The following is a 12,069-nucleotide window of genomic DNA, read 5'->3' as shown; positions in this document are numbered from 1 at the left end:
GTCCGCAGCGTCCTTCGAGCTGGCACATGTGCGCGGGGGTATGGTTCTGCATATGGGTTTTGAGAAACTCGATGATTCCTGGAGCCACCGCAGCTTCCTGGAGGCCGGTTCCACCCCAAACGATACCTAACTGGAACCGACAGTCCTGCTGCGATGGACCAGTGAAAGACGGCTGGGACAGACGGGACGTCTCGGTCTCGCTACCGATGGGACGACCGCGGGCTGGAGCGGGTGGGCCAGGCCCACGACTGTCAGTGCCCGGGTCTGGAGGCGAACCTGCAAGGTTGGAGGAACCCTTCGCCGAAGCGCCAGTGCTTGAGAGCACCAGGGCCGGCGGGAGCCCTCCATGGCAGGCCACGTGTGCTGTTCGGTCGGTTGTGTGTGTGTGTAAGTGTGCATGGGAGACATCCACTGGAGCTCCAGGACCTCCAGCGGGACCCCGGGCGGACCGGAGTCCGCTCAGAGCACACCGCCTTCGGCCTGGGCCCAGGGTGTCCTTGCCGCTCTGTCCTGCCTTCCACAGAGCTCCGGGGCGAGCCAGAGAACCTCCAGGCCCGTCGGAAGGACCCAGCAGACTCACCGGCCAAATCTGAGACATGTCGGCCAAAGCCCCGGTTCTCCAGAGAAAAGGCAGACTTTTTTTTTTAAAACCGCTCAAAATGCACTAAAATGGGGGAAAAGAGGGCTGAAACCTGCTTAGATAGGCTCGCCAGACATCCAGGTTTCCGAAAATATAATTTTCTAAGACCTCACTTTGCCATTTTTCTTCTAAGTCCCTCTTTTCCAACTCTCTCCTGATATCGTTCCGGCGGTGTTTTGACGGGTAAGGTGACGTAATACCCTCGGCCGAGTTTCATGGGCGAAAGTGAAAGTAAAAAAAGACCGGACATTTTAGTGTGCACCGGACCTTCCGGTGCTAATATCTCGGTCGTTCTTTGCGGTAGAAGGAAACGGAGGGCACGGGGCTGTTCCCCGGAGTCCGGACTATCGGGCCATGGTGCGTTTTTACCGAAAAAGTGCATTTTTCGCCGTTTTTTGGACCGCTTTTCCGCGAAACGCTTAAAAATTCGTTAAAAATCGTAGGAAGGTCCTGGAGCAAATCGGACACCACCAGCGCACTCCTGGGACTCGCCCGGTTCCAACGGTGTATGACATGCCAGGGTTCCCGTCCGTTTTGACCGCTTTTTCGGGGGACCGAATGGGACCGCTTTGGCGAAAATCACTTAAAAATTCGTTAAAAATCGTAGGAAGGTCCTGGAGCAAATCGGACACCACCAGCGCACTCCTGGGACTCGTCCGGTTCCAACGATGTATGACATGTCCGGATCCGAACAAGCGTTCGGGGTCTGGGTCGTGTTTCGGGACCCTGGTAAGGCACATGACAGTGGCGCTGAGGATGATGATGTTGGAGCAGCCGATGAAGATACTCGCGTCGGGCGGGGCTGAGCGGGGGATGAGCGAGGGCTGAGACCCTCGACAGAGAACCGGGCCTAGGGGACCGGGACTTTGGTCCAGGCCTCCGGGAGTGACATCACCCGAACCGGGGGCATCCCAGGAGCACGATGGTGCCAGTCCCGGTTCGTTTGGACCGCGGGAAAGGGTACTTTTGACCCGACTTCCGGTAGACGGTTAAACACCCATAGACGACCGCAGGAAGGTCCTGGAGCGAAACGGAGGCCACCCTAGTAATCCCCGGAGCGGCCCGGATCCAACGGTGTACGGCATGAGCGGGTTCCGGGCCTTCCGGACCGCCTACTCGCCCCCCCCCCCCGGGCCCGCTTAGGCGCAAATCGCTTAAAAATTCGTTAAAAATCGGGGGAACGTCCTAGGCGAAATCGGAGACCACCGGGGCACTCCTGGGACTCGCCCGGTTCTTCCAGTATATAGTTTGCCTAGGTTCCGTACGAATTTGAAATCCGGGCCTGGAGCAACAGAGACATCCAGGCCTGCAGAACCAGGCTGGGACATCCAGGCAGAGACATCCAGGCCTGCAGAACCAGGCACAGACATCCAGGCCTGGACATCCAGGCACAGACATCCAGGCAGAGACATCCAGGCCTGCAGAACCAGGCTGGGACATCCAGGCACAGACATCCAGGCAGAGACATCCAGGCCTGCAGAACCAGGCACAGACATCCAGGCCTGCAGAACCAGGCTGGGACATCCAGGCACAGACATCCAGGCCTGCAGAACCAGGCACAGACATCCAGGCCTGCAGAACCAGGCTGGGACATCCAGGCCTGCAGAACCATGCACAGACATCCAGGCAGAGACATCCAGGCCTGCAGAACCAGGCTGGGACATCCAGGCCTGCAGAACCAGGCTGGGACATCCAGGCCTGCAGAACCATGCACAGACATCCAGGCAGAGACATCCAGGCCTGCAGAACCAGGCTGGGACATCCAGGCCTGCAGAACCATGCACAGACATCCAGGCCTGCAGAACCAGGCTGGGACATCCAGGCACAGACATCCAGGCAGAGACATCCAGGCCTGCAGAACCAGGCTGGGACATCCAGGCCTGCAGAACCATGCACAGACATCCAGGCACAGACATCCAGGCCTGCAGAACCAGGCTGGGACATCCAGGCCTGCAGAACCAGGCACAGACATCCAGGCAGGGACATCCAGGCCTGCAGAACCAGGCACAGACATCCAGGCAGAGACATCCAGGCACAGACATCCAGGCCTGCAGAACCAGGCACAGACATCCAGGCCTGCAGAACCATGCACAGACATCCAGGCAGAGACATCCAGGCCTGCAGAACCAGGCTGGGACATCCAGGCCTGCAGAACCATGCACAGACATCCAGGCAGAGACATCCAGGCCTGCAGAACCCGGCTGGGACATCCAGGCCTGCAGAACCATGCACAGACATCCAGGCACAGACATCCAGGCCTGCAGAACCAGGCTGGGACATCCAGGCCTGCAGAACCATGCACAGACATCCAGGCCTGCAGAACCAGGCTGGGACATCCAGGCACAGACATCCAGGCAGAGACATCCAGGCCTGCAGAACCAGGCACAGACATCCAGGCAGAGACATCCAGGCACAGACATCCAGGCCTGCAGAACCAGGCCTGGACATCCAGGCAGGGACATCCAGGCAGAGACATCCAGGCAGGGACATCCAGGCAGGGACATCCAGGCCTGGAGGTCAAGGCTGCATGGAACTCCACATAGCCTTGACCTCCAGGCCCACACCCAGACTTGGCTCCGGGGTCAGACACAGTCTTGGAACCCCCCCCCGATAGAACCAGGCTCTCCACACGAGCACGTGCACCCACACTTAAGCACCCCTCCTCGGAATAAACCCAATAGCCCGCGGGCCCTGGAAGGTCGTCCCCCTGGTAAGGTAACTCAGTTGGGCGATGTGGCCTTGGGTTGACCGGGGGGAGGCAACCATCCCCGGCCTCTTCCGGCCGATCATTGACTAAATTTATTCTAAAACAAGATAATAGAATTTTCAGTCAAAACATGTTATTAATAACTAAGAAAAATGTCTTACAAATTAAATGTTAGTGATTTAAAACATTTTATGTTATATTCAGTTTTTTTGCACCATGTCAGTTCTGGAAGACTTCTCATCCTGGTTACGTGAACCGACCAAAGTTCCCTTTCTCAGAGTAATTCAAGTGATGCTGTCCTCCACCTTCCTGCATGTTAATTTATGACCTCCTGTCTTTAATGATAAGACCCCAGAGGTCTGAGCAGAAGCTCTCTTGCAGATCTCTATTCCCCTTTGTACTTTAAATGCTTAACCCAGCAATAGTTCTTCGTGTTTTAAATCACCAACACAAACATGTTCAAACTTAAGAAATTCATTCTAAAAGGTTTAAACTGTGTTAAACACTAAAAATAGTCATTTTTCCTCAACACACAATAACTAGATGCATCTGCAGAAGGAGAGGGTCATTTGGGGCAGCACCTTAAAGAGCTGTTGGAGGAAAAAATTGGAAAAATAAACTCCATTTTACTTGCATGTAAACAACATGGATTTCACCTGGGGATCCCCATTCTGTTTTATCATAACCTCTTGGTGCTGCACCAAACCCTGCTTTTAGATTTGTCACTGCATAAATACATCCTCGCATGATTTCTTGGCTAATGTCAAGTTGTCATAACAGACATTTTGAATAATGTTGACTTTGTATTAAAAGTGTCATAATTTACCGAATGACGCTTTATGACAACAGTCATAAATATTCATGAAGGCTTATTCATGTTCATGACCGGTGTTATGTCATATTTATGAAAGTGTCATGACAGTCTTATTCACCCCTCTTCAAATAAAGTGTTATCCAAATCTTCTGTTGTTGACAACTTTAATAAACTTGGGAATAAAAAGTTTCTCTGTTGGCAGACAACTGTATTGCTGGCATCAAACTACAAAAATAGCAGAGTGGGGTGGAGTGGAACACACAACACCCTGTAAGGGGATGGGCATAAAATGCCTCATTCACATTTAACTAATCACACTCCTCAAGGGGGGAGTTTTTAAATTGCAATTCCAAATCCCAGACATTGCAACTAGACCGTACCAGACCAGACTTCAAGTTCTTGACGAGGAACCGTGTGGTGAAGTCCCTGATATCTTTTTCGCGCAGTCACAGCCTCTATTATCCGCAAGAGGGTGTGGTGCGCACCATTAAAAACACAGCAAAATGAGTTGCTCTAAAAGGCGCTTCAGAATGGTGTCATGTTGGGTTCCAATTTTCTCACCGACATACAGAATACACCAGGTGAGCCGATAAAATGATAATGGTTTATTTACAAGCAGAAAACAAAAAAGTATAAATTGAATGACCTGAGGGAGTGACCGGGTCGTCAGACTGAAGAGAACGAGAGGTTAGTGGTGCGTTCAATGACGTGGGAAAAACAAACCGGAAAAGTGCAGCAGAAAAACCTTACTTGAGTTAGTGAAGTTTTAAGCTTTGAGAGGAAAAGGTCTTTCGGGTTCCAGGGTCCTTGTTTTCTAGTTGGTTTGTGGTTCTAATCCAGGGTCCAGAGAAACTAAGTTTGATGGGGAGGGCAGACAGGTAAGTTCTGACACGCAGGAGCGATAAAAAACGTAACAAAAAGAAAAGGCGTTGAATAAAAGGCTGCACTATGATTTGGAGGTGAGTTATGTTTTTTCATAGTTAACGTTTTTAACTGAATAAACATAACCGCATATAATAAACATACCGCATTTTCCGCATTATAAGGCGCACCTTCAATGAATGGCCTATTTTAAAACTTTTTTCATATATAAGGCACACCGCCTTATAAGGCGCATAGAATAGACGCTACTCCAGCCTCTACTGTAGAGGTTGGAGTTACGTTATGCATCCACTAGATGGAACTGAACTAAAGGGAATGTCAACAAAACAGTCAGACTCCAGTTGGCGCGGAGAGTCTTCCGCGATTGGGCTGGGGCATGGGCGTTCTCCGTTCGCTCACAGCATGTTCGTGGAGAATGTGGTGCTAAATGACCTGCAGACGACCTGATTCTAGACGGTCGGTAGGTAGATAGGTCAGTCAAACTTCATTAAAAGATTACAAACCAGCGTTCTGACAACTATCCCAGCATGCACTGCGCGCTTCTTCTTCTACGGGGGAAAAGGAAGTCGGCGGCTGCTTACCGTAGTTGCTTGACCTGTTGTGGCTCAATATTGGTCCATATATAAGGCGCACTGTCGGCTTTAGAAGAAATTGAAGGTTTGTTTATAGGTGCACCTTATAGTGCGGAAAATACGGTATATAATAACGACCTTTACATATAATAATAAACATTTCCACATATCATCTCTGTTGTCCACTGAACTCTCAGTTGCGCCATGTCAACTGTTTGGGGTACAGTTGACATGGCGTTCTTGCATCACTGCGCATTCTGTTTGGCTACCTGTCACATTCAACAGGCTGCGTTCTCGCTCCCAGTCAGGGAAAACCCCATGCTGCATTAATCGGGCAAAATCAATGTTGAATATGCCCAAGGGCAAAAATCCCATCTCATTATTGGGGGGAGCATAAACAGGGATATTTTTCAAGAGCAATTTTGGGGGGGTCGGCAAAGTTACAGTTTTCTTTCTTGCTCTCGATGAAGGCAGACGCTTTTTTCCTCTGCTCCCTCCCTGCCCATGCCTGCCCTGCTTGCTAGGTTTTTGTCCTGTCTTTTTCTATATTTTTGGAGTCTTTCTTTGCCCATCATCCAAATCTACAAATTATGGATCTGGTAAACCCATCTCTCATTGCTATTGATCACATTTTTTACGAGAATTCTGGGCACAGGAAAGCCCTCTTGTCCTGTGGGGACACACCCAGAGGGATTTACCCTGGATTTATTCATGATAACAGGATTTCTGCTGTTGGAGCTTGTGGATTCCCGGATTATTGACAAATTTGTGAGACTTGGCCAAACTAGCAAACACTCAGACTGTTGGTGTGGAGAGAGACGAGGACTCTAAAACTCACTTACAGAATGGAATTGATCTTGGAAGAAGTTGCTAGTTTCAGTTCAGTGGAACGACCAAACTAATTTGTATAATTGGGTACTGAGATGTATTGGGGAGACTTTATGGAAGATTGAAATTTATAATCTTCCCAACCAAAGACATTCTGTTTCTGAATTGGCTTTTCCCGTATGGTCTTGGAAGAGCTGCATATTTCCAATCTCCTTGTAGATATGTAAACACAACGCTCTTCCCTCCTCATCCCTTCCTGTATTCATGGAGCTGTGGACCTGAACTCTCCCGAGGACATCATTCCTTGATAAACCCTCCATCAAATTTTGCCAGAAGCGTCAGCAACATAATTTCATGGCCCTTTGATGTCACCGTCTTCACTCATGTCTTTGTTTTGCCCATTGTTTTGTCTGAATGTTTCCATCTGGCCTAATGTGTTATTCCTCTTTTTTGTTAGAAACAGTGGAGTCGAACTTAGAATCCAGAAATACTTAACAGGAACAGTCACTGCTTAGTGTATATTACTTTTAACCCAGAAAAGAATTTAGAACTTCTAAATGTGGAGTACTCACTTTAACCCAGAAAAAGAATTAGATCAGTCACTCTTTAGCTTATTTTATCAGAAACTGTAGAGTACTCACTATTTAGAAATGGAATTAGATACTTAGCAACCCTGAACAGGAGCACCTAGTTTACATACTTTAGAACATTAGATTAGTTTTCTTTCCTTTGGTTCATTTTGTTTGTATTTCTGAGATGTATCAGAGAGACATGAGAAAGTGCTTTACTCAGGTAAAGCACTTTGAATTGCCTTGTTGCTGAAAATATGCTATATAAATATTACCTTACCTTAAAATGCATCGTAAAATATAGTTTAATTTTATTTTTGTATGTTCAAGATGCACCACCAAAAATTACTATTAAGTAGCAATGAATAACAAGTGTTTTTCTCAGTGAACAACCTGTTGAGACCCATAGAAGTCAAACTAAGATTCAAATGTTGCTTAGATACGAGTTTGATTAATCTAATTGCTGCTACACCATTACAAAAACCTTAGGTTCTAAATAAAAGCAAGTTTTAATGAGTAACTCCACTTAATAAAGTGGGCAGGGGGACCCAAACAAATTTTTTGTGAAGAGGTCCACGATTCCTGGCATCACCCCTGCTTACTGCAGTGGATTTCTTGGACATGGCAATCTTTAAAGGTTCCGATTTTAACAACACAGGCCAATTGGACATCAAAGTTTACTTTAAACCTACTGATACTCACACATTGTTTAAATCAAGTTTTCATCCAAAGCACGTGTTTGTTGGATTAGTCAAATCACAATTATTGCAGTTTAAAAGAATTTGCACACAAGAATCAGATTTTTATGAAGCAGTTAGGGTGCTGTTCATGGCTTTGTCCAGTAGGGTGTACAAGAGGTCCTTCTTAAAGAGATGCTTGAAGTCCTTTTCTGAATCCAAACCAGGAGACCAGGCAGTGACACTTGCTTTTATCACCACTTACTCCCCTGCAAACACAGTTCTTAAACCTTTTACCGATACTGACGAACAGGAAGATCATAGCTCCTTTCAGGAGGAACAAGAACTTGTGTGACCATCTTGTTCATGCAAAAGTTGGATCTCAAAGAAAGCCTAGCACAATTGGACATGCATAGATTTTTTTAAACACCAGAAGTGGCTAATTAATTATTCCACACAAGTTCTTTATTGCGTCCCGACTAGCGGGAATCTGCAAACATGGAATTGTGTTCATTTAGTCACGTGTCAAATCTGCAAGATCGGATTTGTTGGGGACACGGCAAACACTTTTCTGGCCCGACTGCTTCTGTATGAACAAGATGTGTCACACAAAAGGATAAGGAGACATCATACGTTGTTCTCAGAACCTTGTTTTTTCTACATAGTTGAGTTCAGTTCAGGCCTTGGTTCTCGAGTACAATCCAGCTTGGTCCTTAGGCCAGAGAAGAAAAGCGACCCATGTGTGGACAGCGCAACTCGGGACTAAAACGCCCTTGGGACTTAATGATGGGTGAGCCGTTCATTTTCAGAGGCTGGACACAGTAGGTCCTGTGAATTGCACCACCGCTGCCTTTGGCGTCGTTGGCGCTTAGGTTTATACTGCTCAGGACTGCAAATAATTTCATTACAAACCCAACATGCACTATAACCCAAGAAAAAAAGCTCAAACTGAAACCTGTGCAACAACTAATCTTAAACACATTACAGTCTTCATTTTACTCTTGCTTCTCAGTTCCAATCTAAACAGCAACAGACCAAATCATGTCCAAAACAATTTAATAAATTATATGTTTTATATACAAAGGTTAGGAAATATTTAGACAATACAAAACAGACTTCTGCACAATCATAGGACATAAAGAAGGGTACAGAGATGGAGTTGTCTTGGCAGAAACGTTTGGGTTAGATCCATCTAATTATTAATAAACTACAGCTGAGGGCTGGAAGGCCAAATCTTGGAAAACCACCTGGTGGGTCAGAGTTGGGGGATTTGGCTGTGGTTCTGCTTGGCCTCTGTTCTCTCCTGATGGTAAGGAGCGCTGTGATGGGGAGTAACAGCCTATCAACCTCCGGCTGTAGAAAACTGCTCACTGCACTGACGAACAATTACTGCATGTGATCAGTAGGCCAGTTTCAGTAAGTCGTTTTTAAAACATATTTTTAGCATTTTGTTTATTAAATAAATTACGATATTCTGTCATTAGGTTATATTTACAACATTTTAACAGTTGATAAAAGTCTGAGTTTTGAGGCATGAGATCTGGATGTGTAAAGAGGCACACCATCACGGTTTGAGAGAAACAATTGGGCAGATGTTGGCGAGTAAACTTTTCTGTTTTAGTAGAATTAAAAGTTGGCTTAAATGACCACAGTGTGGCGACGCCATGCTCTCCTCCTGGCTTGAGAATCTGGAGTTGACCTTAACACCACAGAGGAGGATCGCTGATCAGTCCATCCTGAAGTAGAAGAAAAGACAGGAAGGGGATGTTGAGCTGAACCTCCTGTGACGGATCTCTGCTGAAGAAATCCACACTGAGCTGCTAGCACTTCCCCAGCTCTGATCACCTCTACCCCATCTGATCTCTGACCTCTGCCAATCTCCTGGCCCCGGCCCAGCTCCAGGTTAATGGAGGTGGCCCTGGTCCTAGCAGGCCTGCCTGTACTGGCTGCCTGACTCCACTCTCTAAGGCAACTGGAGGTCTGCAGAGGGAGAGGGCAGCTGGGGGAGATCCAGAATGGAACATTAGGACGTTCTTTGGCGTCGCTCGGAATCTTGGTATGTGATGGTGGGCTTGTTGCTGCTGGAGGTTTTGGGTATTTGCCGTGACTCTGATGAGAACAGAGGAAAGAACCTTGCCCTCCATCTGCTCCCTTCATCACAGTTGTTTTTTCTTCTTCTTCTCTTTTTCCCTCTTCAGATGTCTGTACATGTTTCACTCCATGTCTCTTTTCTTTTTTGCAGCAGGTGTGTTCCCCCTGGAAAGGTTCATGCGGTCCCCTTCCATCTCCCCCTTCATCTCTCTCTCTGTAGCTTGTGTTCTTGGCCATTTCATGCTCAGAGTCCTCATCACCGCTGCTGACTGCTAGATGAGTGCTGAGGCATTTTTTACGTTTGCGGGTCACAGCAGAGATGATGGACTTGGGAAGGAAGTCTCTGGCATTCAGATCTTTCTTGGAAGTGGAAGAAATCTGAAAAGATGAATCCCCAGTCTAGAAATCAGGCATTTCATCCTCATTTACAGAAGATTAAAAAAATGAATATCACAGTAGAATCCTTCTGCTTACCTTCAGTTTAATTGAATCACTGGTGGTGGAATCTACCCAAAGAAAGGAAGATGTGTGTTAGAACCAAGTTTTGCAAAGTGATTTAAAATTATAACCAACCATTGTCAACAACCCAACTTTCAGGAAAACTCTTAGTGTCTGATTATTTATCTTTATTAATGAGTCACCTGGAGGTTATCGACACAATGGTTTGAGTTGTCCAACAGAAAGACAGAAATGATGGCAGAAAAAAACAAGATGATGACAGAGGGGCACTGCACACACACACACACACACACACACACACACACACACACACACACACACACACACACACACACACACACACGCTGTAGTCTGAAGACCTGGTCCTACCGAAGAGGGCGATCCAGGGTCTGAGCTAGAGCAAAGGAGAGCAGAAGGTTCAGGAGAGAGAAAGTTTGAAATGCTGGATGTTGATTGACTTTAGCAGTAGATCTGGGAGCCTTAAACTTTCACTGGTCATCTGAGCAGACATGAAGACCCTGAACTATGCTGGCACATCAACCAGACTGCAGGGGGCGCTTATTTTATTCAGATTTTGGGGTGCTCTATATGCTCCTCTAAGTTCAGCTTATAGACAGTGCTAATTGATTACTTACTTTGGTCTAAAGAGGGATTAAGATCCCTCTTTAGACCAATGGCAAGCCCATCTCCATGACCTATGAACGTGGCTGGATTGGGAGAAATGTGGAACAGCTCTTGAGTGAGGGGAATGATGACACTGCAAGGTGGTTCTCTTGTGATCCCGCCATGTTCCTTACACCCCACTAAGGTCCTACCCACTGTGCTCACGCCACAATGCTGCTTCTGCTATGTTCCATTATTATATCTTGTTGAACCAGATATTCCCAGACATATGGAGGTTTCTTGGTCTCCACCATCAGTTTGGGCCTTCCATTGGGAAGGATCCTGATCAGCACTCTGTCGCCTCATCAATAGAAGCAACATGAAGGGGAACGTTGTGCAACCTGAGCATGCTGGATCTGGAGCTAACCCCTGTGAGCTGATCACACTCCCCCTGAAGCTGGTTCTGCTGTGACTAAACTCCCCCCACCCCCTTCCTCCTTTTCTGGACTTTTCTGTGATATTCTGAAGGAACACAGCAGTCAGACAGATGGTCCAGGTTCTCCTGCTACCAGGCCTGGGTGTGGCAGACTGTATAGCTGGTTAGGTGCATGTGGAGACGCTGTTGGAAGAAACAAGCATGTGGTGCCTCTGCAAGTCCAGCCTGAGCAAAACCATGTAGTCATGTGAGGTCAGTCCTGCTTCATATTTCCATGAGCTGCTCCAAAGCTTCATTCAGGTGGATAACTCTTCACGTTTTACAGAGCTCCAACTCCACAACAAAACCAGATCAGACATTTCCAAGTAAGTTAGGCAACACATATAAATGAAATACGAAATACATAATCTACTGACAAACATTTTCAATAATGTAATACACAGTTTTTTAAACAGTTTTTTTTAAAGCAAAGTTCTCCATATTCTAATCAAATGGTTAGGGAACACACTCATTAAGATTTGTTTCCCGAGTGATAGACTGGTTGGAACCCAGGGTGTAATCAGGGGGTCTTCACAAGGTTACTGTGAAAAAAATCTGCCAGTGGAACTAGTACATTTTCATCAACATAAAGAAATTATTGAGTTAAAACAGATTATGTCTTGCTGAAAAAAATCCTTGTAAGGTAGTCATATTTTAAGTGTGCAGAGAATCTTGTACTAGAAAGTAGACACTAAATCTGCAAATATTTAGTGTCTTTGCAGTGTGGTACCAGGTATGCCTGCTTTATGAAG

At 46.7% G+C, this 12,069-nt stretch overlaps 1 protein-coding gene across 15 annotated transcripts in view; it reads right to left on the bottom strand.

Annotated features, from left to right (window-relative positions):
- Positions 1-8,728: 8,728 nt before the first annotated feature.
- Positions 8,729-12,069, bottom strand: part of LOC103482112 (rho GTPase-activating protein 23-like) — a 128,722-nt gene continuing 125,381 nt past the window's right edge. For 14 of the 15 annotated variants that reach the window (XM_008438047.3, XM_008438050.3, XM_008438046.3 and 11 more), the window contains 2 exons: positions 10,255-10,286; positions 8,729-10,158 (listed from right to left, as the gene is read on the bottom strand). In XM_008438047.3, the coding sequence (XP_008436269.1) occupies positions 9,328-10,158; positions 10,255-10,286 (863 nt within the window). In that variant the 3' untranslated portion in view covers positions 8,729-9,327. Of the gene's footprint in view, positions 10,159-10,254; positions 10,287-10,608; positions 10,634-12,069 lie in introns of all 15 variants that reach the window. The other variant, XM_081600343.1, reaches the window with a different exon arrangement.

This window comes from Poecilia reticulata, chromosome 19 (genome assembly GCF_904066995.2).
Source record: "Poecilia reticulata chromosome 19, P_reticulata-male-v2, whole genome shotgun sequence".
NCBI lineage: Eukaryota > Metazoa > Chordata > Actinopteri > Cyprinodontiformes > Poeciliidae > Poecilia > Poecilia reticulata.
This window is presented reverse-complemented; position numbering and strand designations above follow the sequence as displayed.